At 41.9% G+C, this 20,447-nt stretch overlaps 1 protein-coding gene across 1 annotated transcript in view; it reads left to right on the top strand.

The window, feature by feature from the left end:
• LOC145415741 (sodium/glucose cotransporter 4-like) overlaps window positions 1-9,090 on the top strand; it is a 120,163-nt gene extending 111,073 nt beyond the window's left edge. The window contains exon 14 of the mRNA XM_080284973.1: window positions 8,913-9,090. Coding sequence (XP_080141099.1) covers window positions 8,913-8,979 — 67 coding nt within the window. The 3' untranslated portion in view covers window positions 8,980-9,090. The remainder of the gene's footprint in view (window positions 1-8,912) is intronic.
• Window positions 9,091-20,447: the final 11,357 nt, after the last annotated feature.

Raw genomic sequence — 20,447 nt, 5'->3', positions numbered from 1 at the left:
TGTGGTGTGATGGTGGTATGGTGGTGTAGTGGTGTGATGGTGGTTTCAGTGTGGTGGTGTGGGTGTAATGGTAGTGGCATGTGTGTGTTGTGAGGGTGGCAGTGGTGCTTGTAATTTTGAGGTATGGCTTTAGTGGTGGTGGTGGGGTGAATGTGCTTTGATGTGGTGGTGTGGGTGTGGTTGTATTAGTTGTTTGTTGGTTGTATCACTGTGTCATTTATAAAGTCTCCAACATGCTTCCATGCATCACCCTTGATCACCTAATGGCAGCTGTGCACACAGCTTGATCTCTGTCAGTCTCCCTATTCAGACCCTTATCCCTGAGGTCACACTCTATGACCTTGTCCTAGGTGTTTTTTGGTCTTCCTATTGCAATCCTATCTCTGACATGCACACTTCTCACCTTCCACATCCAGTTGTCATTCTCCATCCTCTCAGCATGCCCAAACCATCTCAGTCTACCTCTCCCCATCACAGCACCAGTCCATTCAAGTCTCATCCTTCCTTCAGACTCTTAAATCACGGTCAAGCCCTACCAGGCCTTACATTTAAGGAAGCACTAAACATCTATCTAATCATGGTCATTTCTGTATGTTTAAGCCCATGAATATCCTCTTCTATTACTGGCCAGGTCTCACTACCATACGCATTACACTCCTAACAGATGCTATTTACAATTATCCCTTAGCACAGAGGGAGAGCCCTCTCAGTGTAAGGAGAGGCAACAGTTCCCTAAACTTCCTCTGACCACTTATTACCAATCCCCACCTCTAGCACATAACTTGTCCCCCAAATAATAAATCTCTTCCACACACTCAAGTGACTCTTCAGTAAGATTGATCTTTTCACATTTGTGAATCTCAATATGCTCTCCCCTCACACTACACATGCAAAACCAGGATAATTTTGTAACCTACCTCTAATACCCTTACATCTCTTATAAACCCACTTATCACAAACGGTACACAAGATGGAGTTACTTCTCACACCCTTGTGGCAAACTTCACATCGCCACAACCTCTCTGCTTTGACAGTATGGTACCACCACCAGCCCTAGATATCACTTCTGTTTTACCTGCATTTACCCTCAAAACTTTTTGCCCCATTCCATCTATTCAACAGCAGTCAAGAACAAATCAAGCATACAGCATTTCCCAAGGAAGTCCATTTCTGAAGTCATTTGAGGGAGCTTCAAGGACCATGACAAACAGTATGGGCCACAGGACTGACCCCTGCTGCACACCAACATTCACAGAAAACTCAATATTCAAATCTCCATTCACTCTCACCTGGGTGTGTGCATTCACATACTTAGCCATAACCACTCTAACCAGCCACTACTTGATCCCAAGCTTTCTCATTGCCCACTTCACCACCTCCCTTGGGACCCTGTCAGAGGTCCTCTTCAGATCATTAAGAGCAAAGTACAGCTCTCCCTTCTCTCCTGTATGATTTCCCTCATGCTGTCAGACAATGAATATGGCATCACTGGGTCCCTTTGCCTGGCATAAACCCAAACTGCATCTCATCAGTATTTACTTTTCCTTATCATACCTTCTAGGACTCCCCAGTACCTTCATTATCTGGTTCAAAAGTTTTTTGTCTCTATAATTTCCTCTTTCCAGGGCATCACCCTTTCCCTTGTACACAATTACAGTCACACTCTTCAGCCAGTCTTCTGGGACAACACACTCATATATAATCAATTTTATCAAATCAGTTACTAAACTCACTTCTGTATCTCCTGGGATGATGGTGGTGTTGTGAGTATGTTGATGTGGTGTGGTGTGAATACATTAATGTCATGTGATGTGAATGTGTTGATGTGGTGTTGATGAATATGTCGATGTAGTGTGGTGTGGATGTGTTGATGTAATGTGAATGTGTTTATGTAGTGGTGTAAATTAATTGATGGTGGTTTGGTGTGTTGGTAGTGGTTTGGTGTGGTAGTGGTTGTAGTGTGTTGGTAGTGGTTGTAGTGTGTTGGTAGTGGTTGTAGCGTGTTGGTAGTGGTTGTAGTGTGTTGATAGTGGTTGTAGTGTGTTATTGTGGTTGTAGTATGTTAATTGTGATTGTGTGTGTGTGTGTGTGTATTTACCTATTTGTAGTATACAGGAATTGAGCAGTGCTCGTGTTGTCCTGTCTCCATATCCACATTTATCAAGTCTACCTTTACACACATGAATGTTTTTCTCATGCACCACCTCTTTGTCTAAGTCGTTCCAAATATTTAAGTATTTACCTAATATACCTAATTGTGATATACACGGAATGTACTATGCTCGTGGGTTTCCGTCGCTGTTTCTCAATAAGTCAAATTTAGCTTTAAACTCGTTTAAGTTTTTAGACTGGACGATCTCTTTGTCCAGGCTATTCCATAAGTCTATACTTCTGTAAGGAAAGCTATATTTCTTGATATCCTTCAAGCAGCTTGACTTTTTCAATTTCATTCCGTGTCCTCTTGTTGCTCTCTTATCCCATACAAACAGATCTTCTTTGTCGATTTTATCTACTCCTACCATGGTCCTGAACACTGCAATCATGTCTCCCCTCTTTCTCCTTTCCTCTAAGGAAGGCAAATCCAGCTTTTCCAGCCTCTCTCTGTATGACAGGTCTGCCGGACTGGGGACCATCTTGGTTGCTGTTCTTTGTATTCTCTCAATCTTGTTTAAATCTTTCTTTTTGTGTGAGGACCACACTACCGCTGCATATTCTAACCTGGGGCAGATCATGGCCACTATCAATTTTTTCATCATCTCCTCATCCATATAATGAAATGCTACTCTTATGTTAGTCAAGAGTTTATAAGTCTCTCCAACTATCTTGTTAATGTGCTTTTCTGGTGACAAACTATCTTGGACCAGCACTCCCAAATCTTTCTCTTCTCTCCTTTTTGTGATTAATTCATTACCCAACAAATAATTCAGTGATGGCCTCCTGGTACTTTTACCCATTTCCAATATTTTACATTTCTTTACATTAAATTTCATTTCCCACGTCCGGCTCCAATCGTGTATCCTATCCAAATCCTCCTGCAGTATTTTACAATCCTCCTCAACCTCTACCTTCCTCAAGATCTTTACATCATCAGCAAACAGACTTGCATAACTGTTCACTCCATCTATCATATCATTTACGTAAATCAGGAACATTACTGGCACCAACACCGAGCCTTGAGGGACTCCACTTGTTACTTCCCTCCATCCAGACATCCTATCCTTTATTAGTGTCCTCATTTGTCTGTCTCTCAAAAAGTCTCTCATCCATTCCAGAAGTTTCCCCTTCAGTCCTCCTATATATTCTAGTTTCCACATTAGTCTCTTATGAGGTACCTTGTCAAAGGCCTTCTCTAAGTCTAAGTACTGTACACACAATCCACCCAACCATCTCTCTCCTGTACCACGTCAATCACTCGAGTAAAAGCTCAGCAAGTTAGAAACACATGACCTTCCACTTCTGAATCCAAACTGACATTCAGCCAAAATATTCATCTCTTCCAGATATTTTATCCATCTGTCTTTCAGGATTCTCTCACACAATTTTGCGACCATGCTGGTTAGAGACACTGGTCTATAATTCAGGGGTTCTTCCCCTGTTTCCTCCCTTGTAGATTGGTACCACATTTGTGTGTGTGTGTGTGTGTGTGTGTGTGTGTGTGTGTGTGTGTGTGTGTGTGTGTGTTTACCTACTTGCATTTACCTAATTGTATTATACAGGATTTGAGCTATGCTCATGTTGTCCCATCGCTTCTATCTATCTATCTATCTATTGCCAGACGCCTCAATCCCGTTTGGGGTGGCCACAAACAAATCGCCTCCAAGTCGCCCTGTCCCCCGCCATTTCACTGCCCTGCTCCCAACTCACACCCCCCTCTCTCATATACCTCTCCACCCCATCCCTCCATCTCATCCTCGGTCTCCCCCTCCCTCTTCCACCCTCCACCTCACTCACATACACTCTCTTCATCAATCTTTCACCCTCCATCCTCTCCACATGGCCAAACCACCTCAGTGTGTTCCTCACAACGCTTCCTATCACATCCACATCCACACCACAACGCTCCTTTATATCCTCATTCGTCAGCCTGTCTCTCCACGTGACTCCACAGGCTCCTCTTAAATAACTCATTTCCACTGCTCTCACTCTTGACTTGTGTCCTTCCAACAATGTCCAAGCTTCACTTCCGTACGTTAGAGTTGGTATCACAATACTGTCATGTAGTAACTTTTTTACTTCCATGCTCACTTCCCTGTTTCTTATCACTGCTTTTAAGGAACCAGCAACCTTTCTTCCCTGCTGTACCCTTTCAAGCACTTCACCCTCCAAACCTCCATCCTTACTCATCACACTACCCAAATACTTAAACGTACTCACATTTTCCAATTCCTCACCATCCAACCTCGCTGTACATTCACTGACTTCACCTCTCTCAAAGACCATCACTTTACTCTTCCCTACATTCACCTTTAGGTTCTGTTTCTTACACACTCTCTCAAACTCATCCACCAAGCCTTGCAGCTCCCCTTCGTCTTCACTCAACAACACAGTATCATCTGCAAACAACAGTACAGGGAGTTTCCAAACACTATCCTCTCTCACCAGGGCCACTCCAACATCCACTACCCTACCTTGTACCTCTTTTATTACCCCATCCATGTACAGATTGAACAACCATGGAGACATGACACATCCCTGTTTCAAACCAACTTTCACAGAGAAAAATTCACTTAGTTCACCATCCACACGCACTGCAGCCTTCGCACCATCGTACATACTCTTCACAGCATTCAACAACTTCCCATCTACTCCATATATTCTTAACACTTTCCACAATCCTTGTCTATCCACCCTGTCATATGCTTTCTCCAAATCCATGAAAGCCGCATACAACTTCTTTCCCTTCTCTAGAAACTTTTCCACTAAAGATCTAAGAATGAATATCTGATCTACACAACCTCTTCCCTTCCTAAAGCCTCCCTGTTCTTCTCCAACTAATTTCTCTGTTCTTTCTCTAACTCTGTCTATAAGTAACCTACCATACACTTTTCCTATTATACTAAGAAGACAAATGCCCCTATGATTACCACACACTTCTTTTTCCCCTTTTCCTTTGTACAAGGGAATAATTATACCTGACTTCCAATCCTCCGGGACTCTACCTTCCTCCCAGGCCAATCTGCACATCTTCCACATCCATTCTACTACTATCTCTCCCCCATGCTTCAGCATTTCACCACACACTCCATCAATTCCTGGGGCTTTCCCCGATTTAACTTTCTTCATTGCTTCCACAACTTCCATCCTACTGATTTCTTCCTGTCTTCTCACCTCCCTCCTTCTCCCAGCCATTCCCCAGCCACTTATACTCGCATTACTTCCATCCTCCACGTTCAACAATTCCTTAAAGTGTTCTCTCCATCTGCTCACTTTTTCTCCCTTCTCCACTAGTAATCTACCATTTTTATCTTTCACTTCCCTGCTAACTTCACTTCCATCCTGTCTTACTCTTTTCACTTCTCTCCAGAACATTTTCTTACAGTCCCTCCACTTTACACTCAAATTCCTTCCAAATTCCTCATCCACTCTCTTCTTACTCTCTCTTACTAATCTTTTCACCTCTCTCTTCCTTTCCACATATAACTCTCTCTTCCGCCTCTCAACTTCTTCCACGCCCCTATTTCTCATCCATTCATTGTATGCTTTCTTCTTTTGTGCCACAGCCTGTTTCACCTCTTCAGTCCACCACGCTGTTCCTTGCACCCCCCTCCGTCTTCTCTTCCTTCCACACACCACATCACATGCTGCACATATTTCTTCTGTAAATATCTTACACACACCTTCCACGTCTCCCATCTGCTCCAATTCATATTTGCCCAATCGTTCCTCCACTTCTCTCTTATACTCTGCCTTTTTCTCATCCTCTTGTAACCTTTCCACTCTCCTTGCAACTACCCCTTCCTCTCGTCTTTCCCTTCTTCTATTCCTCCATCTTACTTGCAACCTAATTCTGGCCACCACCAAGTAGTGGTCAGAAAGTCCACTCCCCAAACCTCTATACACTCTTGCATCCTTTACACATCTTCGCATCCTTTCATCCACACACACATAATCAATCATTGCCTTCCTTTCATTCAGTTCACCACCCACCCTTCTCATCACTCGCCATGTATACCTGTGGATCATTTTATGCCTGAAGAGGGTATTGGCTATTACCAACCCCCTCCCAGCACAAATGTCCACTAGCGCACTCCCATTCTCATCTATCTCAGCAGGCACACCCCACTCACCAACTATTCCATCCACCTTCACATTACCAACTTTACCATTCATATCACCAATCAAAAACACTCTCTCACTCCTTCCAAACTTTTCCATGCACACTTCCACATTTGTCCAGAACTCTTCTCTCACTCTTCTAGCACGATCTTGCGTTGGCGCATACACACACACAATCGCCCACATTTGTATTCCAACTTTCAACTTTACCCACACAATCCTTGACCCAACTGATCCATACTGTCTTATGCTCTTCTTCCATCTTTTACTCACAACTATACACACTCCTTCCTTTGCCCTCTCATTCTCATCTACTCCTGCACATATACCCCATCCATACTCCCATTCTCTCACACTTTCTCCTCTCCATTTTGTTTCAGTTATTCCACATACATCCACTTTCGCATCCTCAAGCACCTGGACAATCTCTCTCTCTTTCACCTCATCATTCGCTCCTCTTACATTCCATGTACACATTACCAAGTCCTTTGTCCGGTCCTGGGTCGTCAACGTTTGGTCAGTCCTTGTCCGAGGCTTCTTGTTTGTTTTTTTTAGTTAGTTGTTTTCCGGGGAGGGGCACTAACCCTCCGCCAAATATTTATTATCCAGTCTAAATTCCAACACATGGATGCTCTCTGTTTGCACCACCTCTCCCTCTAAATTATTCCAGTTGTCTATAGTTCTGTTTGGAACACTAAATTTCTTTACATCACTGAGACATCGATTCTTCTTCAGCTTGAAATCATGTCCTCTTGTTCTTCCATCATCTTTCACAAAGAGGTCCTCTCTGTCCACACATTCTATTCCTCTTACTCCTCTACACATTCCAATCAAATCTCCCCTCTCTCTTCTCTCTCTCAGGGTTGGCAATTTCATATCTCTCCTCATAAGACAGCTCTACCAAGCTTGGTATCAATTTTGTGGCCATCCTTTGTATTCTTTCTAGTTTACTGGTATGCATTTTCAGGTTTAGTGCCCATATCACTGCTGCATTGTGGTAGGTGGGGGCACTCACCATCCAATTACTCAATGTAGTGCTGCTCTCGGGTGTCTGCCCTTTCCTTTCCTTCATCCTTCTTTCCTTCCATCCTCTTCTGTCTTTCTTTCCTTCATTCTTTCCTTGTCCTTCTGCCTACAGGTGACTTTACACTCCCTCTTGTGTCTTTCTTTTCTTCATTCTTCTTCCGTCTGCCTGTGGGTGACTCTACATTGAGTGACAAGCAAAATTGTTTCTTGTACACCAGGAAACCAAGTACTACGCTGGGTGGTAACCACATAACCAAGTTTTGGCGCCTGGTGGTTTAGTGGGTAATTACGGCACTGCAGTCGGATTGAGCCAGTGAAGGTTTACATCCAAGGGGTGGTTGGGGTTTATTGCTCACGTAATGCCACTCAGGGATGAGTGAGGCTGGTCACTCTCATCTTAAATGTCAGGGCCAACTTGCCTAGCCCCGGGCTCCTACTCTGCTTATGGGGCAATGTAGGATTGGATGATGAATGAATGAATGTATCACTGCTGCATATTCCAGTCTCATCATGGTCACTATCAACTCTCAGCATTTCTTCTTCCATATAATTAAGTTCCACTCTCATGTTGGTCAGTAGCCTGTAAGCTGCTCCAGTAATTCTCTTTATATGTTTCTCTGGTGATAGGTTGCCCTGTATAAGCACACTAAGGTCCTTTTCTTCTTTTGTCTTCCTTATTATTTCATCTTCCATCTTGTATACATACCTTCATCTCTTATCACTGACTCCCTTTTCCAGTATATGACTTTTATTAGCACTGAATTACATTTTCCACGTTTGACTCCACTTGTAGAGTTTATCTAGATCTTTTTGCAATTCCTTACAACAATTTACTCCTTTAATATATTTGATAATTTTTGTATCCTTAGCAAATAAACTCATATAAGTACTCAACCCTTCAGGCATGTCATTTATATACATCAAGAACATAATTGAGGCCAACACTGAACCCTGGGGCACTCCACTAGTTGCCTTTTTCCATTGGGAAAACTTGTCTCTTATTATGGTTCTCACTTGTCTTTCTATCAAATAATTTTCCATCCATTTCAACAATTTCCCATATACACCTCGATAGGTTTTCAGTTTCCATATAAATCTTCTGTGTGGCACTTTATCAAAAGCCTTCTTTAAATCCAGGTAAATACAGTCTACCCATCCTTTCCTTCCCTGAACAATGCCTATCACTTTACTGTAGAAGCTCGACAAGTTTGTAACATAAGACGACCCTTGCGTAAATTCAGATTGCTTGGACGTTATTACCATATGCCATTCAAGAAATTTTATCCATCTTTTTCTAATGACATTTTCACATAGTTTGCAGACTATACTAGTAAGGGAGACTGGTCTATAGTTAAGTGGGTCCTCCCTGTCACCACCTTTATAAACTGGAACAATATTTGCCCTTTTCCTTGTAGTAGGTAGCTCCCCACTTTCTGTGGAAAACTTATATCATAGATAGGTGTGTGTGTGTGTGTGTGTGTGTGTGTGTGTGTGTATGGCAATGGTGATGGCAGTTTGGGTATTTAGTGGCAGTGTGTATATGTTGTCATTATAGTGGTGGTTTTGTGAGATTTGGTTCACTAAAGTGGTAACACATTTTCTCATTTCAGTATGGTCAACTGGAATGCCATCATCTGCCTGACATTAACAACTTTCATCTGGGGATTCTATGCATAATACTGAAGACAGCAGAGATGCAGTGGGGTTCCTTTTATTGATATTTTTTCTTTTACCAAGCGGAAATCTGTTTTTAATGTTTCATATCCTTGCTCTTTCCTTATTAATCTCTCAGTACAGTAATTAGTTGAGGCCCCTGATAACATAGTGTACTGAGTGCCATTGTAAGCGAAACCGAGTTAAGTGTACCACTACGTAGCCCAAACCCTCTTTGGCCTGGAAAGCAACCACGAGGTACAGAAAGCAACCGGCATTAGGGTCCAGATTCCCCTTCTGTAACATGGTCTCACTGCCCGCTTCACCTCTGTGCATCGATAAGCCTTCATGCTGTTCACAGAATAGTACCGAGTGCCTCCCAGCAATGTGTTGTCTGGTGTTGCAAGATACTAGCATTTCTTTATATTCACAGTCATGCATTTTTTTATAGCATTATTAATTATTGTACCATTATTCTAACATAATGGAATATTTTAGCATAAAATTGCATGATTTTAAAGGTAAGTTAGCCTTAATGTACAGAAAATGGGAAAGGCAGAGAGCTCAGCAAGACATTGGCAGCTATGATCTGGGAATCTGTCGCGACGCGATGCAGTTTTTTGTTTACCAGCCGGCCTAGAACACTCCCTGGATTAACAGGCTATTATCAGAGCTGTTTTAGTGTTTTTTCTCATTGTCTCGAGAACATGAGTGACTCTAGTATTGAGCAAAAAGCTGCTGGTCATCTCATAACTGAAAAAGAGCAAGGAGGCTGGAGATGTGGGCTAAAATGAAAGATTTCTTTTTTTTTATAATGGTTTTTAATTTCTGAAAATAGTATTACATGCATCTATTTGCTTTTGTAAACATTTCCCATTGATATCTTTGGTTGGTTTGATTGTTAAAAATGCTTACTGAGAGTACGTTTTGTCTCTAAATAACCACACTGGAGAAAAATGCAGCTATTGTTGTACCTTTCAGAATGCTACTAATTTCTCTTCTACCAAGACTAGCATGACATGAAAGTACGAACTTCAAGCTAAAATATAAAAGAAAAAACACTAAAAAATATTCACTAGTTCCAAAGTTATGGCATTTTGAATGTTACGCAACTTTAACGGCGTTTCTCTCCGTTTTCAACATGTGACGTTCGGTACACTATGTTATTAGGGGCCTCAGTTATTGTTTACCCTCTTTACCTCATATAATGAAAGTACCTGTAGCTGTGGGTATGCCATAGTTAGAATCTTGTATCCTGTCCTTTTCCTTCTTGTCCATGCTTGTTCATATCCTTTCTACTTTTTATCACTTCTCTGTCTTCATTCTTTGATATGACTATCTTTATGTGTATGCATTTTAAGTGATATCTTGGTATATCATCCAGGGTGAAAGCTGCATACTTAATTTCATTTGATAGTTTATTTTTGTACATATTTTATATATGATATATATATACAGATGCCTGTATCAAAAGTATTTAGCATAATTTTTATGCAGTAGCCTACATCATTATATTTTAGCTATGTGTTTGTATATTATTTGCATAAACTGACATATGTAGGCAGACAGTAATATTTTCCAAATTTTTAAAAAATGAAATATTATATTGTATAGAAATATGGTGGGGATATCATGAGTAACCCAAGTAGACAGTTATACAGTAATGCCTTCTCATTCTGGTGCTTAGTTATTAATTCCTTGGCATCTAAATTCATGTTACAATTAGGGTGTGTTATGTATTTGTTTAAATTTAGATATGACTTTGTTAAAGAAGTTTAACCTAATATGATTGGTTGGCATTCTCATGTTTGTCTTATAATGAACTCACTTTGCCAGCTCAGTTAGGGATGAAATAATGCATTTTTGCATGGTCTTTTTTTTTTTTTTTTTTTTTTTTTTTTTTTTTACTCTGGTCATAGGCTTCACAGCCTGCTTTCAAGGTCCAGTAGCCCTCCTATGTACCTCATGCCTCTACATGTCACCACTTTGGCGCTAACACCCACCGTCCATACTGAAAACATGCTAGGGCTGTCTCATACAGGACTGGTGTATTGGTATTAGCGGGGGTATTTTTACGACATGTTGTCGGCTCTTCTGGTAGATCAGGAAAGTCTGAGTTTTATGACATTCAAATCCTTAAACTGTTCCCTGCCCCAGCGGGATTTGAAGCCGGATCCGTTAGGACTACAAGCCACCTCTCTACCGATTGAGCCACCGCCTCCCCCAAATGTTTCTCTGAAGTTATCTAAGAGCAAACAGTCGCGTGACTGCTGCACACTATCATATTGGCAGTGAGGAAACAGTTAAATAGCCTCAAAGACAAAGAGATAGAACTCCACTGTGCTTGTAAATTACAAGAGACTAAAGAGACTGTCACTTAAGTTAGGAATATGAAAGATACTACAACAGCAGGGGTTGCAGCCTGTGGTTAGCAGCAGAGCAAAATGTGTTTCACTTGTATTTTGCAGCAACCAGCCAGCAAACAAAAATAAACCTCAAAGAGTAAGCTATGTAGGCTCTCCAGGAAAATAGGGCAGCCCTCAAGGGAAGCCATAATGAGGGTAAAGTATAAGATGAACATTCACATCCAATTGCTAAAGAATTCTAGTAATGATGTTATATGGTAGATATTAACAATATATAAGGGACATTGAGGAGAGGAAGAGGAGCAAACATGTTTCCTCACCCCCAGAAAAGTGTTATATATATATATATATATATATATATATATATATATATATATATATATATATACATATTCATATACATATACATATACATATAGTAAAACCTCTTTAAGTCTGAATAATTGGGGCTGAGGCCATTCCGACGACTATAATTCCAACTTATGGGAAATACGAGATTCCTGACTAACCAGGAACAAAAAAACAAAAATCACTTACCATGCATGCAGAGGGTGTAATCCAACATAAGGAGGGCCTCTTGGTAGGATGTAGAGGTGCTAGGGGAGCATATGATCGCTTCTGTGCGATCACACTTTATATACAAAACTTAAGAATGCTACAGTTCTGTACTACACTCAATGTACACTATGTACAGGCCTTAATCACTGCTGTTATCACTACTGTAGGTCAACTTAATCACTATCAGAGTCACTGCAGAAAATTTGTTCAGGAACCTCTGAGGACACACTGCTTAGGAAGCTGCATGTTGATTCACTGCTGATGGAGGGTTGAGGCTTTCCTTCCTGCCTGAAGGAGCCTTGGGAGCCTTGGAAGTCAGGCTGGTTAGGAATAAAAATGTGGATTATGGAGTGGAATGAGAGAGAATACTGATGCAAGTGGTAGCAGATGCTAGAGTGAGGCGGGAGGTTGCAGGACTTAGCAGTGCTGCCAAATGGAATGTGCAGTACTGTACAGCACAGAAATCTGCTAGACTGGCCTAAGCAGTAATAAAAATCCACCAGACTGATGGAAATTAGGGAACATTAAGGAAAACAATGCTAGATATGACTTTACAATACACCAGATATAGAGTAAGCTTTATCATTTATTATCCCCCAGATTTTTTTTTAAACTTCTACATTTAGCGGGGAAGCCACCATATTAGCAACACTGGGTGGGAGATGGCTGGCAGGTCTTCACAGGCTAGAACATGATAAGCTGGTGCATCATCACACCTAGATATGGCCTCCCTTAGCAGAGATTTCACATCTTAGGGGTAGATTTACGAGAATTTTCTAACCGGTGGAGCAACACGAGCCCTCACACACCTAGAATGATGCGTCATCATTCCAAGATGGGCCTTCCGTTAGTCGTCATTGTACAACTTTGGGGTAATTTTCCCGAGATATTTTTTGACAGAGTCCGAACATTTTAAATTATTTTCATTAACGGTCTTAGTATAATAGGAAAAGTGTATGGTAGGATACTTATTGACAGAGTTAGAGAAAGAACAGAGAAATTAGTTGGAGAGGAACAGGGAGGCTTTAGGAAGGGAAGAGGTTGTGTAGATCAGATATTCATTCTTAGATCTTTAGTGGAAAAGTTTCTAGAGAAGGGAAAGAAGTTGTATGCGGCTTTCATGGATTTGGAGAAAGCATATGACAGGGTGGATAGACAAGGATTGTGGAAAGTGTTAAGAATATATGGAGTAGATGGGAAGTTGTTGAATGCTGTGAAGAGTATCTACGATGGTGCGAAGGCTGCAGTGCATGTGGATGGTGAACTAAGTGAATTTTTCTCTTTGAAAGTTGGGTTGAAACAGGGATGTGTCATGTCGCCATGGTTGTTCAATCTGTACATGGATAGGGTAATAAAAGAGGTACAAGGTAGTGTAGTGGATGTTGGAGTGGCCCTGGTGAGAGAGGATAGTGTTTGGAAACTCCCTGTACTGTTGTTTGCAGATGATACTGCATTGTTGAGTGAAGACGAAGGGGAGCTGCAAGGCTTGGTGGATGAGTTTGGGAGAGTGTGTAAGAAACGGAATCTAAAGGTGAATGTAGGGAAGAGTAAAGTGATGGTCTTTGAGAGAGGTGAAGTCAGTGAATGTACAGCGAGACTGGATGGTGAGGAATTGGAAAATGTGGGTACGTTTAAGTACTTGGGCAGTGTGATGAGTAAGGATGGAGGTTTGGAGGGTGAAGTGCTTGAAAGGATACAGCAGGGAAGAAAGGTTGCTGGTTCTTTGAAAGCAGTGATAAGAAACAGGGAAGTGAGCATGGAAGTGAGAAAGTTACTACATGACAGTATTGTGATACCAACTCTAACGTACAGAAGTGAAGCTTGGACGTTGTTGGAAGGACACAAGTCAAGAGTGAGAGCAGTGGAAATGAGTTATTTAAGAGGAGCCTGTGGAGTCACATGGAGAGACAGGCTGATGAATGAGGATATAAAGGAGCGTTGTGGTGTTGATGTGGATGTGATAGGAAGCGTTATGAGGAACACACTGAGGTGGTTTGGCCATGTGGAGAGGATGGAGGGTGAAAGACTGACGAAGAGAGTGTATGTGAGTGAGGTGGAGGGGGGAAGAGGGAGGGGGAGGCCGAGGATGAGATGGAGGGATGGGGTGGAGAGGTATATGAGAGAGGGGGGTGTGAGTTGGGAGCAGGGCAGTGAAATGGCGGGGTACAGGGCGACTTGGAGGCAATTTGTTTGTGGCCATCCCAAACGGGACTGAGGCGTCTGGCAATAGATAGATAGATAGATAGACGACTTGTGTGAAATTCTAACTTATAGAATGCCAACTTGCAGAGGTTTTACTTTACTCTCCTTTCAATATATATATATATATATATATATATATATATATATATATATATATGTATATGTGTGTGAGTGTATACAGTCATTACTCATGTTACGATAATTTGGTTTACGATAATTCGCTATAATGATAATAGAAAAGTTCCACCCCAAATTTCGATTTACAATAAATTTCCTGCCATAACAATTTTCCCTTCAGAAAGCGCCAAGTACACGGAAGGTGACCGTCGCTTGTCTCAGGCAAGATGGCGGCCCTAGCGGGCAGGCATTGTTATGGTTCAGGTCCCGCCATGCTTTCAAAGCCCTGTCTTTTCAACTTGTTCATGTGTACCCCCCTGTTATTGTCACCTCTCAGCCAAACATTGTACTATAGTACTGTGGATTTATGTGCCCAGTGGTAAGGTCAGTGCCAGTGTAGGCCCCAGTGCTATGGTTGGTGCAGGTATGGGTCCCAGTGCTAAGGTTGGTGCAGGTATGGGTCCCAGTGCTAAGGTTGGTGCAGGTATGGGCTGGATTCCCCTCCCCCTAACTGTTCCTGTCTGACTCAGAGGCTGAGCACTAGTGCCTGTAAGCACAGGCTGTCCCCCAGCCTCGGGGGGGACGGCTTGGAGACATCTTGGACCAACACAGGAAGGAATGAAGGTGGGTTGTCATTTATGGTTCAGTCTTGGTTAGGTGACTTTGGGAAGTTGAGTTGATGTAACCCCCCTTTTATAATGGGTGTCAATCTCCCAATTTACGATAAAATCGGTATACGATGAGGTATGACCTGATGTAACCCCATCGTAAAACAAGTAATGTCTATCTATCTATCTATAGCCCGACGCCCTAATCCCGCAAAGGGTGGCCGCAGACAAAACGCCTCCAAGTCACTCTGTCACCCACCATTTGACTCCCCTCCCCCCAACTCACCCCCCCCTCCCTCATATACCTCTCAACTCCATCCCTCCACCTCATCCTCGGTCTACCCCTCCCTCTCCCTCCCTCCACCTCACCTACATACACCCTCTTAGTCAGTCTTTCATTCTCCATTCTCTCCACATGTCCAAACCACCTCAGTGTATTTCTCCTAATCTTTTCAACCACATCCACATCTACCCCACAACGTTCCTTCACTTCTTCATTCGTCAACCTGTCCCTCCACGTCACTCCACATGCTCCTCTCAAGTAACTCATTTCCACTGCTCTCACTCTTGACTTGTTCCCCTCTTGCAAGGTCCACGCCTCGCTTCCATACGTCAGGGTAGGGATCACAATACCATCATGCAGTGACTTCTTAACTTCCATACTCACCTCCCTATTTCTCATCACTGCTTTCAGTGTACCAACAACCTTTCTTCCCTGCTGTACCCTTTCACGTACTTCATCCCCCAAAGTTCCATCCTTACTCATCACACTACCCAAGTACTTGAATGCACTCACATTCTCCGTATCCTCACCATCCAACCTCACTGCACACTCTGCGACTTCATTCCTCTCAAACACCATAACTTTACTTTTGTTTACATTAACTTTCAGCTTCCTCCTCCTACACACTGTCCCAAATTCATTCACCAAACCTTGCAACTCCCATTCATCTTCACTCAACAATACTGTATCATCAGCAAACAGCAACACCGGAAGCTTCCAAATCTCACCCTCATTCATTAGGGCCACCCCCACATCCACTGCCCTACCTTGCACCTCCTTTACAACCCCATCCATATATATATTAAACAGCCATGGAGACATCACACACCCCTGTTTCAGTCCCACATTGAGATCAAAGAACTCACTCAGCTCACCATCCACTCGCACCGTAGCCCTAGCTCCCTTGTACATACTCTTCACAGCACTCAACAATTTCCCCTCCACTCCATATATTCTTAATACCTTCCACAAACCTTGCCTACCTATTCTGTCATAAGCTTTCTCCAAGTCCATGAAGGCAGCATACACTTTCCTTCCCTTCTCTAGATACTTCTCCACTAAACATCTTAGAACAAATATCTGATCTACACACCCTTTTCCCTTCCTAAATCCCCCTTGTTCTTCTCCAACTAGCTCCTCTGTCATATGCCTAACCCTATCAATGAGTATTCTACCATATATTTTACCAGTCACACTAAGAAGGCAAATACCCCTATGGTTATCACATACTTCTCTCTCCCCTTTTCCTTTGTACAGAGGAACAATTATACCTGATTTCCAGTCCTCTGGAACCCTTCCCTCTTCCCAAGCCAATCTACACAACTTCCATATCCTCTCCACAACAATCTCACCCCCATACCTAAGCATTTCACCACACACTCCATCAATTCCTGGGGCCTTTCCCAGCTTAATCTTCTTCATCGCTTCCACTACTTCCGACCTACTGATCTCTTCCTCCCTCCTCTCATCTCTTCTTCTCCCAGCCATTCCCCAACCACTTATACTCACACTGCTCTCACTCTCTACATTCAACAAATCCTCAAAGTGCTCCTTCCATCTCCTCAATTTCTCTCTCTTCTCCACCAACAATCTATTATTCCTATCTTTCACTCCCCTACTATTTCCCCATTCACACTGCCTTACTTTCTTTACCTCCTTCCAAAACAATTTCTTACTGTCCCTCCATTTCACACTCAGATTCCTCCCAAACTCTTCATCCACTTTCTTCTTACTCTTCTTCACCAGTCTCTTAACCTCCCTTCTCCTGCTCACATATACCTCTCTCTTCTCTCTCTCATCTTCTCCCCTACCTCTACTCGCCAACCATTCACCATATGCCTTCTTCTTTTGTTCCACAGCTCGTTTCACCTCATCATTCCACCATGCTGTCCCTTGCACACCCTTGCATCTCCTCCTCACTCCACAAACCGCCTCACACGCTGCGCTTATCTCTTCCGTGAATATCTTACATACGTCTTCCACCCCTTCCATCTGCTCTAGCTCATACCTTCCCAATCTTTCTTCCACTATGCTCTTATACTCTGTCATTTTCTCACTCTCTTGCAATTTCTCCACTCTTCTCACAGGAGCTGCTTCCTCCTGTCTTCCCCTTCGTCTCCTCAACCACTTTCTTTGCAGCTCTACCTTGGCCATCACTAAGTGATGGTCCGAGACTCCATTCCCCCACCCTCTCCACACCCTTGCATCCAACACTTGTCTTCTCATTCGCTCATCCACACACACGTAGTCTATCATTGCCTTTCGTTCAACAAGTTCACCATCCATCCTCCTCATTACTCTCCATGTATACCGGTGGATCATCTTATGACGAAAGTAGGTGTTGGCTATTGCCAACCCCTTACCAGCACAGATGCCCACCAAAGCACTACCATTCCCATCTACTTCAGCTGGCACACCCCACTGACCAACCACTCCATCCACTTGTACATTCCCAACTTTGCCATTCATGTCTCCAATTAACAGCACTCTCTTGCTCCTCTCAAACTTGTCCATACATGCTTCTACTCTCGCCCAGAACTCATCTTTCACTCTTGCCACTCGATCCTCTGTTGGAGCATACACACATACAATCGCCCATGCTTGTATACCTACTTTCCTCCTCACCCATACAATCCTTGCACCCACTGTTCCATACTCTCTTATATTCTCCTTCCACTTCTTGCTTATCATCAGACATACTCCCTCTCTTGCCCTCTCATTCTCACTGACTCCCGCACATATACCTACACCGTATTCCCATTCTCTCACTCTTTCACCTTTCCATTTAGTTTCAGTCAATCCACATATATCCACTTTTGCATCCTCAAGCACCTGGACAATCTCTCTCTCTTTCACCTCATCATTCACTCCTCTCACATTCCATGTTCCTACCCTCAGAATGTCCTTTGTCTGTTCCTTAGTCGTCAACGTATGGTCCGTCCGGGTCCGAGGCGCTTTATTTGCTTTTTTAGTTAGTTCTTTTTACGGGGTGGGGCACTAACCCACCACCAACCCTTTTAGTCGCCTCGTACAACAAGCAGGGATACTGGGGGAGTATTCTTGAAACCCCCCCTACCCCCAGGGGGTATATATATACATATATATATATATATATATATATATATATATATATATATATATATATATATATATATATATATATATATATATATATATATATATATATATATATATATATATATATATATATCAGTATATATATATAGTATATGTATATATATATATATATATATATATATATATAGTAATTTTTTGCTTTTGAAGGCTTCAGCATGTTTGCATGCATCAGCCTTGGTCACCTAATGATGGCTGTCTCAGCTGCTCGATTTCTGGCAGCTTCCCTACTCAGTCCCTTATCCCTGAGGTCACACTCAATGACCTCGTCCCAGGTCTTTTTTGGTCTACCTCTCGCTGCCCCAACCCCAACATTAACACTTCTTAGTACTACTGAGTAACACAAACTAATGCACTGACAGTACTAATGTTACTAACAATAACCTTAGTACTCAGCACAGTACCATCATTAACACTCAGTACAGTACTGTATATGATTCTTGTCAAACATAACCTCCAAACATGTTGGTGCTTTGTCAAATCTTCATGTTGTATTGAGGACAAAATTAGCAGTGCTCGCAATTCTTCAACACAATTTCAAGCTGTCTTGATTTTTGTTGGTAGTGAATCCTAAAGTGTCCGTTTATTTTTTAGTCACTAAGTGTGTTATCATGTCTTCATTTTTGTATTGTTGTTTTTAGCCATTATTTCTTAATGTTTTGTCATGTCTTTTGTTGTTCCTTGCAAGGTTATTTTTTTCCCCTCCATATTTTACCTGTTTTGTGCTTTTAATTTCTCATGTTTCTTGTTTTAGTGCTGTCACAGTGCCCCATGGTCTTTGTTACCTTGCACTAGTTTCATATTACAGTATGTCCCATCCTACCCAGAACCTTTGAATCCCTTTGTCTCTCTGATCTAGTTTGTCATGGTATTTTTGTGCCTGAATTGGTTAAGCTGCTGCAAGATTGAATCAGCACAGTTCAAAAAACAAAACCTTAATACATTCAGTCAGCCTCTTTTTTTTTTTTTTTTTTTACATGAACCATACTCACACACATTATTGCTGAAGTTCAAGTCACATAACAGCCACCTGAAACAAATTGAAGGTGCTATGTAGGATATGACTGCTAGTTGTCACACAGCAATTGCTTCCATTTCCACTGAGTTGTTCATTCCACATGATGGCCCTGCAAAGGCAGTTACTTGCCTGCTGTTGATGGGCTGCTTGGCCAGACAGTCCTGGGTTACTCAACAACGACAGCAATTATGCATATGAAATTTTATGACAGCCACATTATAGCAGATATAATCTTTATATATATATATATATATATATATATATATATATATATATATATATATATATATATATGGATGTTAACAGTAATTATGAGAACTATGGTAAAGTAAATCTCAGATATTGTAGCTGTTTATAGAGCAGTGTGGTTCTGTAGGAAATTATAATGATGGCAACATCTACAGTCTGGTTGAATATACTGCAAATACTGTGCTATAGCTTTATAGATTAGCTTCTTAAATAGACAGAGCTGTATAACTAGCTTCTTGCTTAATTCAGATGTGTGAAACTCAGTTGCTGCAGTTCATTCATTTAGGTATGATGGAAGAGAAGAGCATGATGTGGACGAGTTTTTCTGTGGAAAAAATGTTTACATAGTAAGTTTATCTATGGCTGATACTGTCCGAGAGAGCACATGATCAAGTGCAAGATTCATCAAATGTTCATTTACTTGGATAAACTTGGTACAATATTATAATAGTATTTTAGAAGGGTAGTGATTATGTGGTTATATGTATAGTACACTACTTCAATAAAGACTGTATATTTACTTAGGTGCCTTATTATTACTTCAGTGTCCCATGAGGTGCTGGAGAGGGATGCTTTCACATGGAGACACCATTTTAAAAGAGTAGCTGTGCTGCCTGGTTATGCAGATGTCCTTCAGCTCCCTCCCTGTCCTCCAAAAGAGAGGTAGACTGCAATAGAGGGGAAATTTCAACTTGCAGTCCACCAAGTTCACATCAAGATCAGTCTGGGCCACAACAGGAACAACATTCTGCGATAAGTTACCAACAGAATATTTGACAGTCTTGTTAGCATACTACCTCATACCGTGTGAAAATGGGCTAGTCTCAGAATGAGGATGAGATCTTTGATTCCTTTTGCAGGCCCACTAGCATATCCATATCCTCTTTCTTGCCACCTCCAACTTACACCAGTGCAAAAGTTCTGACTGAGGTGGAATAACCTTGTCTTGCTTCAGT

The sequence above is a fragment of the Coenobita brevimanus genome, chromosome 103, assembly GCF_032717465.1.
Source record: "Coenobita brevimanus isolate Jiangsu-jjx chromosome 103, ASM3271746v2, whole genome shotgun sequence".
Taxonomy (NCBI): Eukaryota; Metazoa; Arthropoda; class Malacostraca; order Decapoda; family Coenobitidae; genus Coenobita; species Coenobita brevimanus.
Note: the sequence above shows the minus strand (reverse complement) of the source record. Positions and strands in the feature narration are given on the sequence as shown.